The sequence below is a fragment of the Ictidomys tridecemlineatus genome, chromosome 1 (genome assembly GCF_052094955.1).
Source record: "Ictidomys tridecemlineatus isolate mIctTri1 chromosome 1, mIctTri1.hap1, whole genome shotgun sequence".
Lineage (NCBI taxonomy): Eukaryota > Metazoa > Chordata > Mammalia > Rodentia > Sciuridae > Ictidomys > Ictidomys tridecemlineatus.
The window spans coordinates 5,275,310-5,301,084 of NC_135477.1; the positions used below are offsets into that span (position 1 = coordinate 5,275,310).

The window sequence follows — 25,775 nt, forward strand, 5'->3', positions numbered from 1 at the left end:
GTGCCTACCTCCAGTTTGTTCATTTTCATTCTTGATAGAGGAATGAATAGCACACAACTTACATGTAGATTCTTCTGCTAAAAACATTTTGGTTGTTTCTCATATTTCTTTTTTTAAATCCCATTAAAAGCAACGATGCTAGGAACAGTCTTGTATATCCCAGTGCAGATGTGCAAGAATTTTTTAAACGCACATATTGTGTTCATTTTGTTTAAGATGTATTTTAAAAATTTTATATTTAATATACCTGAATTCAGAATAAATAAAGTTAATGACATCTTTTTTTTGAGAGGGGGGGGAAATTTTAATATTTATTTTTTAGTTTTCGGCGGACACAACATCTTTGTTTGTATGTGGTGCTAAGGATTGAACCCCGGGCCGCACGCATGCCAGGCGAGCGCACTACCGCTTGAGCCACATCCCCAGCCCAAGTTAATGACATCTTAGCATATAATTCGCAGCTTTTTAAATTCTTTGGCGATACTTTAAAAAAATGGTCCCTCTTACAGTCCATGGAGTGCTGTTTTTTGAGACTTGCTGGATTGGTGGGTGTCCCGTCCTCTGCTTACCACTGACTTTCACAGTGGCCTTGTGGCCTGTGCTCCCCAGCCCTGAGTAGAAGCCCCCGGTGCCGTATCCTCGCCAGGGTTCGCGTGGTTGTTTTTTTGCCAACCCGGCAGATACGAAACAGTCTCGTGTGGTGATCTCACTTTGCGTTTCTCTCTTTACTATTTCTCTTTTGATCAACCTGACTAGTCTTTGTCTCTTTTCCACTGGTTGCTGGTCTTCTTCAGATTAATTTACAGGAGTTTTACATCAGTTTTGCTCCGTGGGGCCCAGACATACGATCTGTGGCTGACCTCCTCATGGAAGCCACTCACCATCAGAAAGTACCCAAATAAAATCCTTAGATGCTCTGGGATCACCCTGGAGGCGCCCTTCCTTCTAAGGGTTGTGTGAATATTAGCTATTTTATCCCGTCAGAAGTTTTTCAAGTTTTGCTTTCACATTTAAGGTTGAAGGGAATTTGCAGCTGATGTGGGGGTTTGGTTGGGAGTAGGCATTCGGTGTGGGTTTTCAGGATCGTAGCTGCTTGTCCTGGTACGACCCATTGTGTTTGGTTTGGTTTTTATGGGAACATCCACTGGTATCCTGCAGCCTCCCTGCTTTTCACATCTCTACTTGTCTGAGGGCTTCTTTCCAGATCCTAGTTCTTCTCTGCCAGTCCCTTAAATCCCCATTTCTGTGTCTTTCTTCCCAGGACTGTAACTCTCCCACTGATCCAGCCCTTTTTATTTCTTATCTTGTGATTGGGTCTTGCCACATCGCTAAGGCTGGCCTTGAACCCGCAACCCTCTTGCCTGAGCCTCCTGAGTAGCTGGGATTACAGGTGGAGTGGCTCTGGTTCTGAGTCTGCGCTCAGTTCTCACACCGGAGCTGGCAGAGAGCACAGTTACTGATGCTAATGCCTCATTTCTCTATAAAGCTCATTAGTGCAACTTCCGTTATCTTGTCATTCTAGTTTCTGATGAGCGGCTACTTATTTTGCAACTAGGAACAAAAGTGTTAAATCATAATAATAATTAGCATCATTAACTGTTTTGAGAATGTTAAGCTGCATATAAGCTCCATGAAGACAGGGATTTTTCTGCCCTGTTTGCTCATGGCTGTAACCTCAGTGACTAGATGCTGTGTAGACAGTAGATGCAGAAATGAATAAATGACTTGTGCTTCCAACACGCCCGGTAGTGTGCTCAGGGCTCTCTATGGGTCATATCTCTTAGCTCGTGTGACAATCCAATAAAAAGTGTCATGATCCCTGTTTAGCAGATGGGGAAACTGAGGCATGGGGAAGTTAGATGACTCATACACTTGTCAAAACTTTGTAGGTGGTCAAGCTAGGTTCAAGCTCAAGAATAGTTTCTTAGCCTTCGAAGCCTATATCAGTCCAAGCACATGGCTATGAAATGCCGTCTTTCCCTGGTTCCTGTGCCCATTGGGCCGGGGTGGGGTGGGGTGGGTGGGGAGGCATCATTAGGCATCCTTCTCTGGAGCTTCTGTGAAAAGACAGACTTTTAAAATGAGGAAAGGATCTGAAATAGACATTTGTCCAAAGAAGATAAATAGCCAATAAGCACATGGAAAGACACTGGATGGGATTGATCCTTAGGGAATGCAAATCAAAACTACAAAGGGCTGGGTGTGGTGGTGACACCTGCCATCCCAGAGGCTCTGCAGGCTGCCGTAGGAGCATTGCCACTTCAAAGCCAGCCTCAGTAACTTGGAGAGGCCCTAAGCAACTTAGTGAGACCCTGTCTCAAAATAAAAAAAAAACAAAAAATGGGCTGGGGATGTGGCCCAGTGTTTGTGTCCTTAAAACAGAGACACATACTCAAACAAACCAACCAACAAAAGCCAAAACTGCAAGCAGATATCACATCCACCAGGATGGCCGCAATCAAAAACGTGGGCAAAGCCAAGTGTTGGCCAAATCTGAATTCCTCATACACGATTGGGAATTCAGAATGCTGCAGTCCCTTTTGAAAACAGTTGGGCAACTCATCAGAAGTTTAAATATGGAGTTGCCACGTGCCTCAGCAGTTCCACTCCTAGGTACACATGTGTTTTTCCACACAAAAACTTGTACCTAAGTATCCATAGTGTCATTATCCATCATAACCCAAAAGTGGAAATAACCCTGATCCCACCAGGTGACAAAGGCTCAATATATGCCTGTCCATACATGGAATATTATTTGGCTATGATAAAGAACAAAATCCTGACGTGTACTACACATGGATGGACCTCATGAGCACGATTATACGTCAAGCAAGCCCAGCCCAGAAGGCTGCATGTCACAGAATCTCATTATCTGAAATGCCCAGCATAGGAGAACACACAGAGAAGAAGTGTGTTAGTGAATTCCAGAAACTGGGGCAAGAGGATTGAAGGGAATAAATAGGTGTGGGGCATGTTTTAGGGATGATTAAAATGTTCTGGAACCACTGAATTGTACCCTTTCCAGAGATACTTTATGCTATGTCCATGACATTTCAATAAAGCTCAATCGGAGATGGGGAGAGAGCAGCTCAGCCCTGCAGGGAGGGATGTGGTCAGAAGAGAACCAGACAGTCATAGATCTGGGGCCTTGCTCAGACTGCTGGAGCCAGGCTGCCTCTGCCCCTTCCCAGCTGTGGCTTCTTGGGAAGTCCTTTCCCCTACCTAAGCCTCTGTCCCCTTTCTGCATTGGGGTAGGTGTGGCTACCTGGGGATTTCAGGCAGCCTTGGGTCCTTGGCTGCCTGCACATTTAAGGGGATGGTTTCCTTGGTTCTTGTGCAGGTGAGTTCTGTGTGCAGGAGGCAGGGAGCAGGGCCCAGGAAGTGCCGAGAGCTTGGCTACATTCAGCAACAACAACCACCAAAGCTCCAAGAACTCGGGACGAAAACCCCCCAGGGGAGAACAGAGCTGATGAGCTGCTGAGAGTGCTGTACAGAGGCCCCTTGGGGTTTCTAAGTGGGGATACTGGCTAATGGCAGAGTGGGCGGGCACCTCCAGGTTGAGATGTTTCTTTGATGCTGGGCTCTCAGCTCTGGTCCATGGCAGTGACCGTCCCTGGACCCCCAATGTGCAGTGTGCCACTAATGGCTCTTATAATGAGAGATTGACAATCTGGGCTTTCAGATGCTAGGCCAGCCTCATGGCTCCCACTCATGCAGGAGCCTGTAATCGTGCGTCTCCGAGGCTCCAGCTCCAGGCTCCAGACTCACTACTCTGAACAGAGGAGACATAGGAGGCTCACAGTCCCACAGTCAAGGTCACATTGCACTTGCATAGGAAATCCATCCTGCATCTTAGGAGAATATTTTGTCGTCTTGTTTCTATAATGAACCCTGAGCCAACGAGTTCTCGGGTCCCACTGGACATGTGGCTTTACAGCTGGGCTCTCGCTGCGGCCTCATTTGCAAGAGGATTCCAGGCTGTCCCACTTTTCTCCCAGGTGAGCTGGTTATCCTACAGCCCTGAACGAACACCAGATAGTCACCCTTGCTCATCCTGCAAAAAGTGGACCGGCCACTGAGTCTGACCATGGCATCCTATTGCAGCCTGGTCTCACTTGGGCTGAATTCGGGGTGGGGGTTCCCTCTTTTTGGCCCAATTTCCTACCAGCACCTTCTTGCAGCGGCAAACAATACAGTAATAATGATTCTTGTTCAGTGGGTGGGATGCAGATGAGAGTGCCCCCCCATGCACAACGCCACTTTCCACTTAATGAAAGGAACAAGTTCAAGTGGAGACCCCCATGCTGCCCCACATCCTCGCTCTCCAAGTCCCCTACCCCCTGGCCTGGCCATGGCAGGACAGGACCCCATGGCAGAGCTGGGCAGAACCCTGCAGCTCCTTGCATCACAGATGGGGAGGTGGGAATGAGGGCTAAGGTTTAGTGGGGACACAGTTTCAGTTTTGCAAGGTGGGAAGGTTCTGGAGGTGGATGATGACAGTGCACTACAATGAGCGTTCAGTGCCACTGAACCAGACACTTGACGATGACCGAGTGGCAAATTTTGCATCCTGTGTACTTTACCAACCCCCGAGAGGAAATGATCAAATCCACATTGTGTTGAAAAGACTTTTGTCTCCTCCCCGCATCAGGCTGTGAGCTCTCCAGAGGACAGACCTCTGTGCTACCTTCATCACTGACCCCAGGCACCTGCTGCAGGGCCTCGTGGACAAGGCTCTCAGGCTGCACCAGGGCAGGGGCGAGGTGACGAGGACGTTTGCAGGAACAGGCCCTGCAGCTGCTCTGGGCTCCAGGTGCCTCAGCATGCTGGCTTGCCCACAGTCCTTCATCTGGGGGCTTGCCTGTCCCCAGAGGAGACCCATGCTCCAGCCAAGTGGGAGCAGGCAGGATGCTGCCCTGACCCCCAGGAGCCAGGGGGACTGACTGTGCCTCGGGTTCCAGGGGCCTCTATCAGCTAGAGCCCCTGGGGCTGCAGAATTCAGCACACAGGCTTTTAAAACACGTGTATGACACACCATAATGTTCTGGGAGAGATGGAATTTATATGTGAAACTGGATATTAATGCATTCTACTTTTTGGAGGGCCCACTGAGTGAAAGCCACTGTGTGAAAGCCTCCCACATTTAATATTTCCCAGGCCCTCAAAGTATATGTCAGTCTTCCTTTTTCATAGAGGAGCAAATGCCAGAAGTAATTCACAGTCTCTTACTGTGCCTGGTTTATAAACTGTACTTTATTATAAATACCCATATAGGAAAAAGCAGAATATCTGTAGTTAGATGCTGTGTACAGTTTGGGGCTCTACTTGGGGGTCTTGGGATATATGCCCTGAGATAACAGGGTGACTACTGTGTAAGTCACCTCAAATTTAGTTGCATGTAAATCATAAGACAATATTCATCATATTTCAGTGTCAAAGATTTTTTTAGATGACGTGAAAACTGGTCATTCGTGATACCCGCACAGTGACTAGACCACGTTGCCCAGCGACTTAAACTTGCTTGTCAACAATGCCAGCAAGTGGGTTGAACGGTTTAGCATCGGGTTGTTGTCTGGGTAGACTAATGCTGAAAGACCAACTAAACTGCTGCTGGACAAGGGACCAGCATCATTAAATACATGGAAACCAAAGCAGCGTGGCCTGGGTGGGAAGAGAGCAGGCAGTGCCCAGGCCGCCCCTGGGCCCACGCTGAGGCTCACGTGAGCTGGCGTTGCCTGTCAGAGAAGCCTCCTCTGCGAGCCTGGGTGGAGGTTGCTCTTCCTGCTGTCCAGCAGGGGCACCTGGGCGGCCCGTGCCCCTCTGGTTGCCGGGCAAACATTCCGGTGACCTCGTCACACCTGGCAGCTGTGAGGCCCTGTGGCCCAGGGTGGAAGGGTGGGGCCTGGCCCATTCCAAGGTAGTTACAGATGTAAACTGAGGCTGCTTTTTCTGGTTTGTTTATGAAGCACATCCTTGTCATTTAAAGGCCTTTGAATCTGTCTAAAATGGCTTTGAAACATCAGTGGAATATATTCAGACTGTATGAGAAAGGTATGTTCCGATTCCCCTGCAGATATCCAAATATAATAACATATTCATCCTCAACCTGAGTGCCTTCAGCTGGCTGGCCACCGTGCTGGGCGCGGGAAGGGAGGAGGATGAGATGTGGTCGAGGATGAGATGTCCCCTAAAGACCACGGTGGGCCGAGGACACCTGGGGTGCCCAGAGGGTGTGTGAGGCCTAGCTAGCTCTGAGGCTTGTGAGTGTGACCTCATGGAGAGGAAGAGTCTTTGCAGATGTTATCAAGTTAGGATGAGACCAGACCTTATTAAAGCTCACAACCAGTGTCTAGGAGAGAGGTTTCCAGGCAAGTGCACCCATGGGACCCAAGTGAGGCTTCCACCAGCCGAGGAGCACCCATGTCGGCAACCACCAGCAGCTGGGAGGCAAGTGAGACCCTTCCCCTAGAGCCCCCAGAGGGAGTTTGAGCCTGCGGACACCTTGACTTTACATCCAGCCCAGAACTGAGAGAATAAATCCCTGGGGCTGTAAGCCACTGGCTTGCCGTAATTACTTGTGGCAGCCCCAGGAGACAGTGCAGGCCCCAGCACAGCTTGGGGGCTGCAGGTGGGGGTGTATCAGGAAGTCCTTGCCAGAGGAGGAAACTTCACACTGTGTGTGTGTGCGCGTGGGGAGTGAGGAGTGCGGCCAGGGGAGGTAGCTTGTTAAAGGTTCCCATCCTGGGAACACATGTTCCTGGGTTTTGTGTGTTTCATGGGCCCTGTCCTGGGGGCAAAAATGTTTTCTTGCATAAGAGTTTTTGAAGGAGCAGGTGACCCTCACAAGGTCACAAACTGGCCATGTCAAGGGGTTTGACAAACCTGCCAGGAGATGCAGCTGCTGGGGTCACCAGACTGATTGTGACCTTGCTACGACCAGGCAGCATGGGGAGGCCGCTGATACCATGAGCAGACCTTCTCCTCAACCCAAAACCAGCCTCAGCTTCAGGTGGGCACTGCAGGGAGGACAGGGGACTCTGTTGGCCTTGTGAGTGGTGGACAGGTGGTGGTGGCTCCCCAAGGTGATGGACCCAGGAGGAGGAAGAAGACAGGGGGCTTTGTTCCCCCTTGAAGAGCTGAGTTGGAGGTGACTGGGAGGCACCAGTCTGAGGGCTGTGTGCACAGTTGGTCTGCCCAGGCAGGGGCAGCTGTCAGGGAGACGCCACCAAAGCAGGCAGGACCTAGCAGCCCAGAGGCAGGCAGACAGGAATCCACCATGTTCTCCAAGTCAGAGCTAAAAGAATCTCCAGAGGCTTGGGGGAGTCAACAGCATCACACCTCACAGAGATGACTGATTGGATTTAAATTTGAAAAGTCATTCTGTTTTACAAAAGAAAAAAGAGGATGTTATTAAAGGTAGAGTGAGAATTTCAGAGTGATCGTTGGTTGCTGTAAGACTAGAAACGTGGGCAGGCGATGCAGGTCCCTCAAGCGGGAGTCAGGTTTCTGACACCAGTGGCCCAGCTTGGAGGGAAGTGGACTCCGAGCTCGGCATCCGCACGTCCTTGATGGATTGGTCATTAGGCAGTACCCGGTGGTGCTTGTCTGCCGGCTCTGTGGAGACAGGCTGGGCTTCATCTCCACATAGGCTGGGTTTTCCTGGATGTTTGCGGGAATCTTGACCTTGAGCATTGCCATGTTTCCCTTGGACCTCTGCTGGGGCTCTGTCCCCTCCTCCTGCCCCCTTCTACTTTTGTCTAAATCCACACAGGGACAAGGCCATTTAAGTGTCTTCTCCCCCATCCCCCCCACTCCCAGTTGCTTGGCTGGGAGATCCCTGGGAGGTGCTTTGAGGCCTTGGGCAGCAAAGCTGTGACTTCCTGTTACAGTGTGTGTTGGGGGGGGAAGAGCGTCTCCCACCTCTGCTCTCAGCCTGGGGCCTCGCCGCCCATGCTGCCTCACTTCCTCCCAGCCGGCTTTGTTGATGTCCTCGGGTTGGTTTCCAGACAGCAGGGCCTGTGGCAGAGACTGAGGGCATGTGGGTGTGGGGGCGCCCCTTCAGGAACAGCCCACGGGCGGGTGAGGGAGGCTTCACAGGGAGGAAAGGGCCCAGCCTCTGGCCTTTGGTGTATGCTCTAGAGCAGATCCTGTTAGGGCTTTTGTCCACAGTTCAGAATCACTCTCAGAGGAGGGGAGCCAGGAGATAGTGACATCCTAAGAGCAGCGGTCCCCAGCACAGGGGAACTGAGCCGGGCACAACAGCGCCAGCTCCCTATCTCCGTTTCATAGGTGGGAAACCATATCAGTGGGGTTAAGTGAATTATACAAATCACACAGCTCTCATTTGAACTTGGGTTACAGTATTATTATTACTGGTATTTATCCTGCACTGCTCAGGGTCTGCACCCGCTGCCAGTTCGTTTTAACCAGGGCGATTTCTCGCAGTGACCATTTTACTGTTTTTGTGGGTTCCCCCACACTTTTTTTTTAAATGTTGACATCATGTGGTTCATAGGCTTTCGATTCCTTTCCATAAACTTTACATTCTAAGTGCTTCTTCATATTGCTATACGAACATCATTATTTTAAAGACCCCACATTCCAACCAATGCATCTACCTGAATCTCCCCAATCAGATTGTGGTGGGCGAGAAAAATCCCCAAAGATATCGTGTGTCCTAGTCCTGGGAACTGTGAATACATGACCTTGTGTGACAAAAGGGCAGATGTGATGGGATCAGCAATCTGGAGATGGAGAGGGTACCTGGATTATCAGGTGGGCTCGATCAGATCCGCAGTCCTCATTAGCGGGAGGCAGGAGAGCCGAGGCAGAGAAGGAGTTGCTACAGTGGAAACAGAGGCCGGAGGACATGGCAACTGATGGCAGGGAAGAGGATCCCCCAGGAGCCTTCAGAAAGGAGCACGGCCCTGTTGACACCTTGATATTAGCCGGTGGGACCTCTGTTAGGCTTCCGATCTGCAGCACTGCAGGACCATGCCTGTGTGCTGTGATCGCTGGTTCTAGCAGCCACAGGAAACACACATGGCTCCTGAAGAACTGAGTGTGGCCGTTTCCTTCCTTTCTGCTCCTGATGAATTGCATCCCAGCAGCCAGTGCTCACTGCACAGTGTTAGGTTCTGTACATGGCACCCAGGGCCGGTCGGTGGCTTCACTTAATCATTCTCAGTAACATTGATGGAGACATCGTCACTATCTACACTCCAGTGCGAGGAACCAGGCTTGATTGTAACTTGCCCAAAGCCACACACGTGACCACTTGTGCCCTGGGAGGGCTGCCCTGACCGTGAGCATTAACACCTGCAACTGGTGCCCTTCATGGAACGTTGGCCTCGTGCCCCATCTCTGCCCAGAGCTTTCAAATGGTTCCTCAGCACACTGAGGGACAGGCTGCATTTTTGCAGGCGGTGTTATTGTTTGCATTTTATGGATGAAGAGGCTCAGAGAGGGCACATAGCTCATTTACTGAAGGTCAGCTCAGGTCTGAGCTGGATCAGACCCAGACCTGTCTGGGCCCAAAGGCTGTGCAGACTCTGAAGTCCTTACCCATGCACAATGGCACAAAACCAGAGCCAGATGGTTTCTGACTCCTTCAGCTTTACTGCCAGTTCAAGACACAGGGACTGTGCACAGGAATCCCTGAGACCTGTAAGGTCTCTGACGTGTGCTTTTCACCAAAGCCATCTGGACACATCCTCCTGCATGACCGTCTCCTCCCTCCCTGACAGCCACAGATGGAACAGTGACCACACATCTAGGCTAGACCCAAGGACAAAGTGAGTCAGCCAGGCTTTGAATGGAACAATGGTGACCCTTTAAATTCTCTCCATCCACGACCTGACCCCTTAGCAAACCTACCAACTTGAAAATGCTATTGCATATCATTTTTTCCATAAAATGCTTTAAATTCTGTCTAAAACCTTCTCTTTTTTGGTCATGGGGTCTCGCCTTGATGTCCAGGCTAACCTCCATTTTGCATTCCTCTGTCTCAGCCTCCCAGGAGCTGTGTTTACAGGTGCACGTGACCACCCCAGCTCCTGATGTAGGGCTCCAGTGTAGAGGCCACTCCCTGAACCTCCTCTTCCTCATGCCGGCACCAGCAGTTGGAGGCCATCCTCGTAGCCTTCTGAACAACCACTTTCTCCTTGTGGAGGCGAAAGATGACCTTGGGGTGTGGGGACTGGGCCTCCAGGGCCCTGCCCAGACTCCTCCCTGCATGGGGCTTCCTGTTTGGCTCACACTCCCACAGGAGTGGCCAACATTGCGTGACATCTTACGGGTTGTTGTTAGGGCGGGCAGCTAAGGTTGGCTCTGTCTTGCCTGAGGTCCCAGCAGAGTTGGAAATCTGACTTCTGTTCCAGAGTGCTTCCCCCCACCCCATGTCTACTCAGGCACCCCTTCCTCCATGTCTACTCAGGGCTGCGTGAGTCAGGAATGCAGATTTATGGGAAAGGAAGCTTAGGCTGAGAAGCTTTGGAGTTGCATCCATGTTGAGCTGTCCTGGTAGAAATGCTTGTGGGGGTGCACACACACGTACGTCTCATGGCAGTCTCCAAAGTCGTCTGCAGATGCTCTAGAAGGGTTTTAATAGCAGTGTGTGAGTCACATTGCCCCTGCAATTATGGCACCATTAAGAGATTGGATGGAGGTTGGTCTTGTATTTCTACCTTCTTTTTTTTTTTTTTTTTTCTTTTTTAGTACCAAGGATTGAACCTAGGGACATTTAACCAGTAAGCCACATTCCCACCCCACCCCCACCTCCTTTTTAACATGTTTTATGGAGAGACAGACTCTTGCTGGATTGCTTAGGCTCTCACTAAGTTGCTGAGGCTGGTTTGAACTCATAATCCTCCTGGATCGCCGGGATTTTTCTTCCTTGTGAACTCCAGTGGTGCTGGGCAATCTGGAGGTGTGATTTTCTCTTCTGCTGGGCATAAACTCCGGATGCTGGAGGATGTGATAGAGCTATTCTGATTGTTATTGAATCTAGGAAACATAACCAACTGTGTGAAGAAGAAACTTTGCAGTCTAACAAACCAAATAATAATGGACTGTTGAGATTGTAAATGGAAAGGAGCCGGATACATGAGGGAATATACAAAACTTCCTCACGGGTTGGAATGTATTAGATTCACTGTGGGCTAGTATAAAATAGTAGGGCACATTAAATTTTATGGTAAAGTTAAAGTTATATATTCCATTTTATCCTTACATGTGCTAACTGTAGCAATATTATCTTCTTTTGTCTAGGACCAAGGGACAACCACTGCAGTCCTAACAATCCAATTGCCCTTCGGAATCTCCAATCAGATGTTCTAGAGAGGAAACCGGACTTCCCCAAGGTAACACACATTGGTGACTGGAGATGTCAGCCAAGCACACTTGACCATGAAACATGATCACTGGCCTCCTGGAGACGTGTCTGTCTGCATTTTAGTTTTGTTTAATCTAAACTTGAATTAGTGCAGCACAACAGTTAACCACCAAAGACTGAGAATTACTACATGAATGTGGACACTGTGTATTTAATAATCCTTTATAATCTTCACCAAGAACTTTTAAGTTGGTGGTATCATAGAAGAATATGGTGATTGACCTCAATTTTAAAGCAAAATTAGTGTCTTAAAGAGAGAGAGAGAGTGTGTATGTGTGTGTTGGGATATTATTCTGTCTACTATCTTTTTTTGAGATCAGGAAGAGATGCTTTGAAATCTAACAAGCTGGTATAGGTTGTTTTAACTACAGAACGTGTCAGTGGTGTGAAGCAGGAAAGAAAATCCGGGGTCATATTTAGACAACAAAATATTTCAGATTCCAAAGAACAAAGAGCTCTGCACACAGTGGTTAATATTGTCACCTTATCACATGCCACACCATCTAATCAACTGACTCACTTAATCCCCCTGCCAACACTGGGAGGCAGACAGTGTTGTATCCATTTTGCAGATGAGAAAAACAAAGCTTCACCATTTAACTTGTCCCAAATCTTGTTCTCCTAAGCTCTCTGGCTCCGGGCTTCTGTTCTTAACTTGCTCTGCAGGATTGTCACATAGGAAGGCTTGTTCCTGTTAACAGAACATAAAAGTATGCATGGTCTCACCTTAGAGACCTGTCCCAGGTGTTACAGTTTACAAGACATCTGCTGTCTGTCACAAATCACAAATCGATACTCTGTTGCCAACTTTTGTTAATTCTAAGAGAAAAAGAATTATAAAATCATCCTATGATCGCAGATTCAACTAATAAACATATTTGTTAAAATGGGTTTTTTTTCTCCCCAAAATACTTGGCTCAAATATTACTTTGATTTAGCTCTGCATTTAATAAAGTTCGACATGTCCCTCAGGGACCACGGGCCCCAAATCCACAGTATAGAAAAAGGATGCTACTTGGGTCCTGATACTTAGTCTTGGACGTGAAAGTCTTCCTGCGGGAAGCGATGAGCTCACCGTCTCAGAAATGTAAACGTGCCACTGCCATCGACTTCTTTCCTGGGAACAGGAGCAGGATCCCCGACTGAGGAAGGAAACTGAGGAGGAGGAGCAGCCGATCCTTGAGAGCCGGGCTGGGAAGAGATGCTGGCTGGGAGGGGTGGGATCGAGGGTGGGCAGGGGCACTGCTGAGATGGATTTTTGCTCTATCATCTTTCCCACCTGCCTTTCACATCGGGCTGGCAGATTTTAGTATTTTCTTGTTGGTGTCAAAATGAGTCAGCTTCTGGTCATTAATGATGATGTAGCTCTTTGGAGCCATGGGGCTGGATCCCTGGAGCACACACTTGGACTAGCACAGGGTCATCCATGACCCAGCTGGGTCCCGGAAACCATGCCTTCTAAACGCCTACCCTGGAATGACCTGGACCATCTGATTTGATAGGTAGTGTGACTTTCAAGTTTCCCTCCTAACTTTGAGCCTTTAAAGCGTATGCCTGTGCGTGTCAGAAGGCGGCTGTGGGATGATAGAACACGCCAGCAGATGCCCTGCCTGGGCAAGTGCCATCAATCTCTGCCTCTCTCCAGAGCCTGCGTAAGATTGATGGCTTTCCCTTCCACAACGCATCGGAGCCACGGCAATGATAGGAAGGCACCTCTTCTGCCAAGTGCTTATTTAAAAGGAGTGAAATATGGAGACCAGTCGTCTTCTAAAAATTTTTTTTAACTTTTCCTGGTAATAAAATGACAACTCTGCAAACTTAGGAAAATACAGACATACATAAATAAGGAAATATATGTGTGTATGACATTTCCTTATTTTCCCCATGTCTGTTTTGACAAAAGTCTGAGACTATAATATGTATTGATTTCCATAGCTGTCTTTTATTGCAAAGCAATTTTCCATGGCATTTAAATTATTGATAATTTTTATTTTTAATTGACGCTAGCTGTAAGTTGCAGTTGTGTGTACCAGGATTTACCTTTTAAGAGGCATTATTCTTGATGCTTTCCAGGACCTGTGATGTGGAGGGAATGGAGAGTTTTTGTTTAACACATACAAGTTTTAGTTTTATAAGATAAAAAGATTTCTGGACATGAGTGTAGTGATGGCTGCCACCAAAATAAATGCACACTTAAACATGGTTAAGATGGAAAACTGTGTTTGTACCACAGTGAAAATATGGGGGTGGGGGGTGGGGAATTCTCAACAGCTTTCCATTGCTGTCTATCATGCAGTTTTTAGTCTGTAGTAACTGCATGGAAAGACGATGTTCACCGTGAGGAGTGAGGAGAGCTTGGATTTTTCCATTCATCTCAAAGTTGTGTTTCCCCATTGCTTCTTACCAGAGTGGACACACTCATCTGAAATGCTCTTACGTTCTGGATGAAATGCTGCTAGGTTGCTGAATTACCTAGTTGATTCTAGGTCCGCCCCGCAGGGCCGAGCCAGCTTGCAGCAGGTGTGGAGGTAACTGCTGTAGAGTACCTGTGGGGAGACGTATCCAGAGAATCTGTATGGGAAAGACATTGTAGGTTGCAGAACAGCAGTGGAAAAGGAAAGAATTGTGTCATGGAGAAAAATACAGATTTCAAAGGTACAGATCAGATTAGATGCTTATCTTTTGGAGAAATAAATTGCTACAGGAATAGAGGCATCCTCACTCCAGTGCCTCAGGATCTGATTTCTCTGATCACCCACCTCTTATCTCTTTCTTATTTCAATTTATGAAATGTTGCCCTTCTTAGTAATATGCCTTATGGCATAAATATAAAGTTAAAAGCGGTCAATAAAAAGCATAAAACTATGAAAGCAGTTAGCAGCTCTACAAAATCATGTTTGAGACATTAAAAAAAATCAATACTTAAAACAGCATCTATGAAAAAGAAAATGTAGAGCTGTATTGGTCAGTAATGGTCAGGCAAAGGATGGTTTGCTGAGGAAGCAAGACATTAAACCCAACTATTCATCTGACCTGTCTCCAACCTTGAATGTGCTACTTTAAATATGAGATGATTCTCTTCGTCCTTTCAAATCAAACCTTACATCAGTTAACTTTATTCTAGATGAAAGAAATCTCTCTACAAAGCCGCGTTTAGTTAACCCAATCTAAAAAGCAGATAGAGTGTCACCATGAAATAGCTTGATTTGGGAAGGTGCTTGCTATAAAAGATGGGACTACTTTTTAAATTTGCCCAGTTTTCAAAGTAGCAGGTGACTTAGGAATGTCAACCACTCTTTCTCGTCTCTTTAATTTCCCAGACTCAAAATGATGTGTTATATTCTATGATGGGCTGAATCAGACCCCTCCTCCCAGTTCTCCTGGTCCTACCCCCAGCAACTCAGAAAGTGATTGTATTTGGTGATTGGAGTTTTTGAAGGGATAATTAAGTTAAAATGAGGCCATTTGGATGGGCCTGAACCCAATATGTCTGATGGTCCTTAAAGAAAAGAGTTGGGGTATAGCTCAGTGGTAGAGCACTTGCCTAACCTGTGCAAGGACCTGGGTTCAATTTTGGTATTGCCCAGAGATAGATAGATAGATAGATAGATAGATAGATAGATAGATAGATAGATAGATAGAGGAAGAATGGGACCCAAGTACAGGGGGAAGATGGCATGAGGCACTGGGAGGGGACAGCATCGACAAGCCGAAGAGACAGGCCTCGGAAGAGCGCTGCAGGCACCTCGGTGTTGGACTCCCAGTCTCCAGACTGTGAGACAATAAATTGCTGCCATTTAGATCACAAGATTGGGGGTGTTGCTATAGCACCCCTAGCAAACCAGTAAAAGTTTTAGGTGGTTGGATATTATCTTTGATTATTTAATGCATCTCAATAAGAAAATAGGAATGTGATGACTAAGAGTTATAAGAGGAGCATATATATTTAAGAGCAAAGAGTCCAATGTTTCCTTTTTAATTTCTCTCAATTTATTTTCTGGGGCTCTTGTCAAACAAAGTGAAGTCTAAATCCTGGAAATACTCTGCCCTGATATTTGATCTCTTGTTCCATGTCACCTCCAGGCTGTTAACTCCATGAGACCAGGAGTCTCCCCAGGGCCCAGCATGGCCCCTGGCATGTAGTAGGTGCTCTAAGTATTTTTCAGAGGAGTAATTAAACAAATGGTCTAACCATGACTATACGCTATGGATAACAGATTTGGCACATCAAAGCAGACTAACTCAACATTCCCAGTAATAACATTTCCGTGTATTGGATATGTGCTGAAGTAGTGCCATTCGTGCAATTCAGATGAACCCCAACATACCCATCGCGCCCCTCTCTGGGATACAGCAGAGTTTAGTGGAGCTGCCACCTCCCTCTGCTAGGTTTGCGGATCACCCACTGGCTTCTGCTGAGTCATGGGAAAGGAAATTCCCTGGGTTGTAAGAGGAACTTCCTTTCTACCTGGGGTCTTTTCTGCTATCCACACCTTCCCTGTGAGAAGAGAGGGCAAATAGTTTTGTTTTTTTTTTTTCTTTGAAATTGGGCTGTCATCCGTGTCACCCTGACATAGTGAAGGATTTTAGAGCTTCAGAAATTGGTTCAAAATCACAGTGTTCATCATGGCTTTCACCTCTTTCTTTTGATAGAGTAAAAATCACAGTCACCTTTGCCAGGTCCCAGGGAATGAAATGTAGCTCACTCCTGATTCAGTCCTCCCGGGTCCTCCAGGGTGACCCCCAGGCCTGAGCTTCAGGCAGCCCCAGGGAAGCCTTCAGCAGTGCACCCCTGGGGAGCTCTCTGACTCAGCCCAAGAGTGGGGACAGGCTGGCATCAACAGTCAGGGTCTTTTCTGTCCCGGCTCCAAGCTGAGATGACGTCTGTTTATTTTTAGCAACCAAGCTGTTTATCCTTAGCGACACACCTTGCTATGGGAGGAGACTGCAGTGCAAGGAGGGCTCTGTCCACAGGCGTTGCACAGTGTCCCCCCCTTACTCTAGAGCTATGGAAAGCAAGGTAGTCTGTCTGAGGGCCCTTGGCTCTGGTTGGGTGACAGGTGGCCTAAGTAATTTCAGCCTCTTTTCCCCAGATTCACGTGGAAGAACCACCTGAGAACGGATAAGAATACACATTACATGACGGCCCTTATCCTTACAGGCCCTGATTCAACCTAGGCTAGGGAGGTTGGCACCCCCAAATCTGCAGCCCCCTCCCAAGGTGTTTTATTATGCAGGTAATCACTGGTCTAAACTTTGGGAAACTTAAGATCAATGCTGCAGTTTCTAAGATCGGTATTTGCTTTTTCTCTAAAGACCAATGTCAAAGGAGTTCCCACTGGGTATGATTATACACTTCGTGGGGTGCACAGGAACAATTATTATCAGAGCTAAATTTAACTAAAATGGGAGGGACTGTGTACTGTCAAGTCAGCCCAGGTGCGTTTCAGTTTTCTGTATGTAAACCACGGCCCCAGGAAAGGTGCTCTGGAGAGGGGGTGGGAGTGCTGCAGAATCAGAAGCTGGAATCATGCTGAGGGCTTAAAGAAACACTGATTCTTGCTCTTCTCCTAAAGCCCCCTCTCTCAGGGACTCCACTGTACTTGGGGATGAGGCTAGCCACTGGGGTCTTGCAATGTGGTTTCAGAAGTGCTGGGGAGAGGCCCTGCCTATAACGGCTCCCAGGAGCAGGCCTTAGAGACCCCCTCCAGGGACCCACAAGGTGCAGCCTGGAAGCAGAGAGTAGCAGTGAGACTCAAAGAGAGAGTTAGGTATCCTCCTTCTTGTCTTAGAGCCAGAGATATATTTTTTTTTAATTTTTTAAATAATGAAGATTCTAAATGACTTTTCTGTCTATTCTTTATTTGCCCATTTCCTGTCTTTTGAATTTGCAACTTCTCACACATCTTTAAAAATGTAAGTGTTCATAAGGTGGTCAAGACGCCATGAAGAGCCAGCTGATGACTGTCTTCCCTTACCCCTGGGGTGGCCAAGATCACACATGAGGGACCTCTGGTAGATGTGTGGACATGCAGGATCCAATGTCCAACCAGAGGAGAACTGTCAATTATTTGAGAAAATTAGTCCTGCCCTGAACAAAACTGCTACCCTGATGACTTACCACATCCTGGGCAAAGAGGTCCCCTCCTCTCACCAGAAGCGGGTCCTTCCCCTCCCAAAAGTGATCTCTTGACATGATCAGCAGCCTCACCATTCACTCTGTGCTCCCCAGATTACTCTATATAAGAATCTTCAAGACTTGGGTGGCGATGAAGATGCCTGGGCTCCACCCACAACCCACAAATCAGAATCCCTGAGCTGGGGAACCTGCAATTATGAATAAGACTGCTGGCGATTCTCATGCATGTTAGAATCTTGGGAACTGCTGCTTTATGTACTAAGCACCACAGTTATGCCTTCAGGCTCCAAGGCAAAAAAGATTCTCTACAAGCCGTGGGAACTTAGTAGTTTCCAGTAGTTCTGGCCTCATGCAGTTTCTTTCAAGGGTTCATTTTAAGCACATGTAACAATGTCAAGTTGCTCAGGACTCTGTGTGCATTCACTAAACGCTAGGGTATGGTCAGACTGCCGTGCCATTTTTTTGCAGTGCTTTATAAATAAACATGATAGAAACCAAATGAGGACAGAAGAGATGCCTCTTCCTGATCTCAGCCTGCTTAGGTGCTTTGTTAAAAATCATGGCATGTGGGGCTGGGGATGTGGCTCAAGCAGTAGCACGCTCGCCTGGCATGTGTGCGGCCTGGGTTCGATCCTCAGCACCACAAACAAACAGAGATGTTGTGTCTGCTGAAAACTAAAAAAAAATTAAATAAATAAATATTTAAAAAATTCTGTCTCTCTCTCTCTTTAAAAAAAAATCATGGCATGCATACGCATGCACACACACACACAAAATCATAGTACCTAGTTTTGTACACAACAGTGACTTATTGTTAGGACTTCCAGTGTGCTGAGTAGAAAGCATGAAATGCCAGTGATCATTTTAAAACAGTGGACAAAAACCCATGCTTAGGTTGAAATGCAAAATGTCAGTAAACAGAAAGCCAATGAGCCGAGGTCTGAGGCCGGAGCTCGCAGAGGGAAACCCGGACCTCCAAAGCCCACACTGGAACCCATCTTTACAAGAAATCACTCCTAGGAAAACCCATCGTTGGGGCGGGTGTACCTGGGGACTAGCACATGTCCTTGGAGTAGCTCTCCTCTCTCTGATAAGTGAAATCACCTGATTATCACAGTGTTGGTCTGGGCAGTTGTCAGGGCTTGGTCATTTGCTTTCCATCTTCTGTCTGCATTCAGGCACCTGTGATTCCAAGCAGCAGGGAGACTATGTTAGTGTCTAAACCAGCAAAGGTGGAGGACAGTGCGAGAGATGGAGGTAGGCAGGAGCTCCCTGTAACCTCTCTTGCAGTTTCCATGCCTCAGTGCTGATCCATCACCCTCAAAACCTGCACCCCAAGTCCCACACAGCCCAACTCCAGAATTTGGTCTTCCCTCCTCACTGAATCTGTTAATTCCGATCTGGAGTTTCTTGGGTCTGGTAGAGTTGACTCTCAAAATCTACTAAGACTAGACACCCCACTGAGAAAACCCAGCCACATCAGGCTAGCGTTGGCAGAATATGTAGCTTTTTCGTAAACAGATCTGGGTTTCCCACCCTCCCAAGCGCTCAGACCCGGCACAGTGTGCAGTGAGATTCTGTGGGTGAGAACCGGAGCCGTGGCCCCGGGGAGTCCTGTCTGAATTACAATGAACTGCTTGAACATTTGGGGTCTTTTTTCTATTTGCAGGAGGCTCTGACATCGCAGAACTCAAGAATGATTTCATCCATAGTAATTTCGCAGCTGATTGATGAGAATAAACCCAGAGAACCCGGGGCCGCCTTACCCCTGCCATGTGCGATCGCCCAACCTCGAGCATGTCCCACCAAGCCAGCGTCCACGAGCCGCAGCAGAGTCAGCATCCACAGGGCCTTGGCGTTACTGCCCGGCAAGCTGGGGGTCCACAGACGGTCAGACGAGCGAGGATCGGAAGCTGAACGGCTGCCCACTGCCGACCCAGGCCTCCGCAAGGGGTTCGCGTCCATCACCATCACCGCCCGGCGTGTTCGCCCAGCGGCCAGTGCCCTGGTGTGGGGCACTGTTGGGGAGTCGCCGTGTCCCCGGTGCAGGGCCGAGGATGCTCTGCTCGGGGTCCCATCGGCGGTGACTGACGGTGCCCAGCCACATCAGCACCACGGACCTTTTGACTGCGCAGAGTGCCCCAGAAACGGCTCGGTGACGAGGCTGAAGGTTCCCGAGGCCCGCGCGGGGCTGTGTGCGGGAAACGAGTACTGGGTCACGCACGTAGACCACCAGGAGAGCGGGTTTTCTGCCGACCCTCGGCCATCGGGAAAGACCCCCCTGGCATTCAGTTCCTGTGTCCACCTCCAGGTGTCTCGGCAGTGTCAGAATTCCATCTACTACCTGGACAAGTCTCTGTCTGTCCCTGTTGAGCCACCTCAAATTGCAAGCCCCAAAGTGCACAGGTCCGTCCTGTCCCTCAACCTCAGTTGTAGTTCCCACGGGTTAACAGCAGATGGAGTCGACGGCCCAGCTAACCGAGAGCCAATGAGCAGCGGCCTGAGGCAGGAGCTCGCAGAGGGAAACCCGAACCTCCAAAGCCCACGCTGGAGCCCAGCTTTACAAGAAAGCCACTCCAAGGAAAACCCATCGTTGGGGCGGGTGCACCTGGGGACTGGCGCATGTCCTTGGAGTAGCTCTCCTCTCTGGGAAAATATAGAGCTTGCAGATGTTGGGACTAACCTGGACACTGTGAGAAAAGGGAAAGAGGACCACGCGGCTCCTGGCACCAGCAGTCACGCGGAGCAACTGGCCATTCACATTCCTGGCTGGAGTTACAAGGCAGGTGAGTGGTGCTGCCCTCTGCAGGAGAGCCTGGGGTGTGAACGCCCTGCCTCGGGGATGTTAAGTGAGCTGCTTCTACATCACTTAGTCTCAGAGGTGTTTTGCAGTAGGATTGGCTTTGACCGCTCTGCACCAAGGTGGCAACTGATACAGCTCATCTTTGACATCTAAGAGGATAGGGTTTTTTTTTAGATGAGACTTTTGTAGATATGAGACATCTCTCCTCAAATTCTTGTTGCTAACAATAGTGCCAGGATACTTGCAAAGAATAGGGAGCGGCCCCCAAAAGGAAGCTAATTCAGACCATGCCTGCTCCACCTTCCAAAGTAAGGAGAAAAGAATAAAATACCATCCACGCCCAGATGTTTTATTCTCTGGAGTTAAACACCTGCATATTTGGGAGTGTCTAGAATTCTGCACTTTTTACTGTTCCATTACATAGTTGATATTTATGAATTAACTTCATAAATATCATAAAAACCCAGCCCACAAAGCCCCATGATGGAGTATGTGTGTGTGTATGTGTGTGTGTGTGTGTGTGTGTGTGTGTGTGTGTGTTAACTATGGGACATTTTCTAAGTGAGGAAGCCAGAGAATCTCCTTGCCAAACAGCAGCAAAAGCAATTTCAGTCCCAGGTGCATCTTCTGGGTAACTTGGCTAGATTCATTGCTGTTTCCAAGGTCAGGCAGGATGCTTGAGGCTGAGACCCTTCCCCTTTCTTTGGGAGATCAAGGGAAGAAGCAAGTCTATTTTGAAGGAAATTGGCCAGATTTCTTTCTCTCTGTATGCAAACTTCTGATTTTCAGCTTTACTTCTTGAGAGAGAGAGACTGGTTTATGAATTAGTGACTTTCCACTTGGGGAACTATTTAAAGATAGTAAAATTAAAAACGCAGCATATGCATAATAATTTTATGGTGCAAATTCTGTCCATTAAAGCTTTATTAATTAATAAAAAAATGACTGTAAAACATTTAGAACTATAATGTGTGTAGAAATGTTAAATGATGTAATTAATTTTAACAAGTGTGTATATATTGAATGCTCAGAGATTTTTTAAAGCAATTTTGACATGGCTTTCAGATCGATTAAACCGTTGAAATGCCCCTGAGTCTTACAGACTTACCGCCAGAAGGAGAACGCATGCCGCCGTCCTTGTTCCAAAGATAAACCCACTTTAGTATTTAAAGAAATCGCTCGTGCTAAGCACTTCATCTTCCTTATTGATGAAGATTCCAGAAATAGACAACCTGCACCGTCACGTGCTTCCCCGGTGGAAGCGCATCCTTGTCTCGATAGTGTGTCTCATGATGGGAAATAATAATTTAGATTTATAGCGCTTTTCACCAAAGGATCTTTAAAAATAACCAGAGCCAGATCTCCAGCATTCATCTCAGGGCAGTGGAACAAGAGCAGAGACAATCCCCCACTTATTTCTGGCTTTGGTGCAGAGGTTTCGATCGTGACTTTGTGAAATGGTTGTTTCTCCAGGAGGTTTTCTTAGCAAATCGTGTGAGTTAACTCTGTTTCCCGTGGACCGACATCTCTCAGAATAACTGCGTATTCTGAAGGTTCACTTCTGGGGGCACTTGAATGGCTCTAAATTGTGTGGCCTCATTCTGGCATGTAAGGAAAGATTCACAGAGGCCAGGGGAGCGGTGGGTTCCTTCTCTGAGAGTTGTCAGTCTCCCGTTTCCTGGCTCAGTGGGCTGGACTGACTTACTCCCTGGGTAACAAGAGCAGGAGGTGGGCTGTGTGTTCTTGAAGATCTTCAAGCTTAAAGAATCTCTGCTCTATTTGCTGGAGGTGGCAACTCTGAGGGGAAGAGACCCCATGTGCCTCCGGGCCCCTCCTTCATCATGTCCAAAGCTACAGAGTCTTGGGGCCCACCACTGGGACACGTGCCCCCGACACCTAACAAAAGTGCGCACACACCCACATCGGCACCCTTGAGTTTGAGAATGTTCTCACTCAGAAACTTATTTTCTCAGAGGGCACAAAAAGAACCTGATCCACACTGTAGAATTCTTGCTTGAAAGTCACCAGCACAACTTGTGACTCTGAAGACCGCTGTCTGTCCCCGCCTGACCTACACAGTGTTTCCAGGGCGAGTGTGCTGACCTTAAGTTTTAACGCTTTTGAGCCTTGATGCAAGTGCTTTCGGACCCCCGGCCAAGCTCATTAAAGCTCAGAGGAACTATTTGTATTTTCCTTCCTGAAACCAGAATTTCGTCCAGGGCATCCTTGACGGCCTCCCGTGGTGACACATGTTATTAGCCATCTTCGTACTTCATAGTCACTGAATCTGATTCTTTTTATCTGAAGGATTGAAAACATCCCCTGAGCAGGGCCTTTTCTCGGCCCTGGTAACTGGCATTCAGCTGCTTCATAGGTACCACCTGGGAGAGTCTACCAACAGGCTGGGCAATTTTATTTCTCATCATCATGGCACTGGGCAGAAAGTCTTGCAGAGTGTGTCTTGATGAGTCTCCAGGACATGCACCCAGAAGACTGCCATGATTAGGGGGACTGAGACCCTCCCCAGGGTTTGTGCCATGCAGACAGCCCTGTGGTTCCACTGGACACCTGGGGACCATTCTCTTCTGGCCCTGAGGTTTAGGAATTAGTTCTCTCTGCTCATCCCCTAGGTGCTATGAGCATCCTGCTGGCACATGGAGGTGGGCCTTGTGCAATCTCTGCCTTGATAGAAAGGGAACATCTTATCTTCATTATTGTCACTGGTGCATCATCACCATCTTAGGCATAAGCACAGCGTATGTTGTGAAAACCCTAGGTGCCAGCCCTGGGCGCCATCCGTGGCTTTGACTCATTCAAACCATTCTGTAAAGGGAGGATAATCATCCCTATTTTGCAGATGAGACAAATGAGCCTCAAAGAGCAGATGATTTGCCCAAATCCACGTGTCTGTCAAGTGCTGAGCTGTGTGTGTCTGGCCCGTACAGGGCCCTGTCTTTGGGAGCCCTGCACAGAGTGGTCAGGGTGTTGGTGACTCCAGAGGGTGGGCCCAGCGCCACTGTCACCGTGGAAGGGGGTGTTTGAAGAGTGCTCAGGGACACATGGAGTACCAGTATTTGGTGGCCAGTGAGCTACAAGTGAATTTTTTATAAAATGTAATAAGTCCTTTGAAGCAGTCAAGATTTATCCACTTAGAAATCCTTCCCAGCTGGAATTCTGTTCTCGGACTGCTCTAGGGGATAAGCAGTACTGACCCAGATGGTCTGCCCACAAAGCCCCAAACATTGACTGCATGGGCTTTTTCAGAAAAAGCATGTACCCCTGCTGAAGGCCACTTCTCCAGGCACTGCTGGGCAGCCACTGGCCTGTGAAGCCTCTGTTTGTTCCTGTGTGGAGTAAGAGAGGTGGGCCAGTTGACCTCTTACGTCTTAGATTCTTCTCTTGTAGTCTGTTCACACACACACACACACACACACACACACACACACACACACACACACACGGTGGCGAGGGGCTGTGATTTTTCTGCCATGGTAGCTGTCAGATGAGCCAGGTTTTTAGGGTGATTCTCAGGATATGGTGAAGGAGCCAAGCTCAAGTTGAAGGGGGAGCTCTCTGTCCTGAGCCTCCCATCCCTTTCCCCCGGGGTCTCCCACCACTTCTGGCCAGCACCTTCCTGGTTCTCTCTGATTCCTTTCCTGTCTCCTAAATGTAGATGCCTCCTGTTTCCACCTTGGCCTCCAGCCTCCTGCCTCTTCCTGACGGCAACAGGATCAGCTACTGCTGCTACTAATGCCACTTGTCATTGTCACTAAAAGGATGGGGCCCATGCTCCGCCGGGCACCTACTGCTAGCTCCAGTCCAGAGTCCCACCTGACGGCCTCTCCTCGCTCACCTGACATCTGTTGGGTCAGCCGTGGGACCAGGCGTCGGGCCGGCCTCTGGTGCCGCGGTGCCGCAGTGCCGAGGCGAACCCCCGACGTGCCCACGGGTGGGTCACAGCCCCTTCCTGAGCTGCAGTTGCTGTTCCGTGGAGTCCTTTCTCCTCTCCAGGCGCAGAGGCAGGTTGGAGTCACACCCTGAGTGCCACAGAGCTCGGAGAAGGTGCTTAGGGCGTGGGTGCCAGAGGACGGGTCACACTGATGACCCAACAGAGTCCCTGGTGTGACACTGGGGACACCCCAGCTCTCCGTCTCTTCTTCGTCAGACCGCCTGTCTTGGTGCTCACACCTGCAGCCTCTCTGGCAAGGAAGGTGGGAGCCGTGTGAGAGCCCCCCGAAGAGGGCGGCTGTGAAGTCAAGGGGGAACTGGAGACCCTCCCTGGGTTTGAAAGCCAAAGGGCAAACTCTCACAATATCGTTTCCCCTCAGAAACTCAACCAGAATGATCAAGGATTGTCATGGAACAACTTGATTATCCTGCAGGTGGCCAAATGTAATAATAGAGAAGAGAAAAACATGTGAGCAATGTCGCAAAAATATCTTGAAAGGTTTTTTGGGTTTTTTTTGAAAATTGTATTTATTTGACTCATGCGAAGTCTTAATGACACTGGGGCATTTCCCCCAGGATCGTAAATATGCTTTCAGATCCTTCCCTAGAGTCTCACGTATATGAAGACTTAAGACCATCCCAGTGAGCTCTCTGGAGACAGGGCCTTGCCCTTGTTTTCTGAGTGACCCTCTCTGTGTCTCTCCAGTGGTTTGGAGAAAGCCATTGTTGGCGAGATAGATGAAGAGAAGTAAATTCAAGTCCTGATTCAACAGTTTGATCTGTTAAAATAGGTAACTACAGAGCGACCATTTATACAGAGTCCGTGGAAATCAGGGTAGCCTAGAGGAAGCACCACGGGTTTGGGGCCCTTGTGAGTTTCAATCCACCGTGTCCTTTACCAGGCCATTCCCACGAGCAGCCGTGGGCAGTTTGAGCTGCTGCTGCTGCTGCTGCTGCTTCTTAATATACATATATATTTTTTTGTAGCGGACACAGTACCTTTATTTTATTTTTATGTGGTGCTCAGTCTCGAACCCAGGGCCTTGCATGTGCTAGGCGAGTGCTCTACCATTGAGCCACAGCCACAGCCCCAGCTGGAGCTTTTGATGGAGACCCAAGACTGTTTTGTAATCCTCATTCCTCCGGAGGATCCTCTCCCTGTCTCCAGGAAGTCAGTTCAGACACAGTCCTGGGAAGAGGAAGTGGTGGTGCGTGATGGATTCTGTAAGGGAAAGTCTTCAAGGCACAGATGACTCAGGAACCAGGAAAGCATGCGAGATGCGGATGGTGTGTTTGATTCCTTTGGCTTGCTTTTTTTTTTTTCTTCCCCCTCAGTAATTGTAAATGACTTCCTTTTGTGTTAATGTCTGTGGAGGACAAGAGAAGAATGGAGATGGCAGAGGGGCTCGTGAATTCATCTTAAACTGGGTTTTCAGAGTAGTTTGTTAAAGGCAGAAACATTTTTGTAGATACACGCGTGTGTCACTGCAGGT

General features: G+C 48.3%; 1 protein-coding gene and 1 long non-coding RNA gene across 10 annotated transcripts in view; one reads left to right on the forward strand and one right to left on the reverse strand.

Moving 5' to 3' along the window:
- C1H10orf90 (chromosome 1 C10orf90 homolog) overlaps positions 1 to 25,775 on the forward strand; it is a 185,414-nt gene that overhangs the window by 107,721 nt on the left and 51,918 nt on the right. For all 9 annotated transcript variants that reach the window (XM_040272139.2, XM_040272141.2, XM_040272146.2 and 6 more), the window contains 2 exons: positions 11,269 to 11,360; positions 19,201 to 20,317. In XM_040272139.2, coding sequence (XP_040128073.2) covers positions 11,269 to 11,360; positions 19,201 to 20,317 — 1,209 coding nt within the window. The remainder of the gene's footprint in view (positions 1 to 11,268; positions 11,361 to 19,200; positions 20,318 to 25,775) is intronic.
- Positions 15,360 to 19,434, reverse strand: LOC144367559 (uncharacterized). Its single transcript, XR_013427067.1, has 2 exons — positions 19,298 to 19,434; positions 15,360 to 18,713 (listed from the first exon to the last, which is right to left on the reverse strand). It is a non-coding gene; the product is annotated as an uncharacterized LOC144367559 (long non-coding RNA).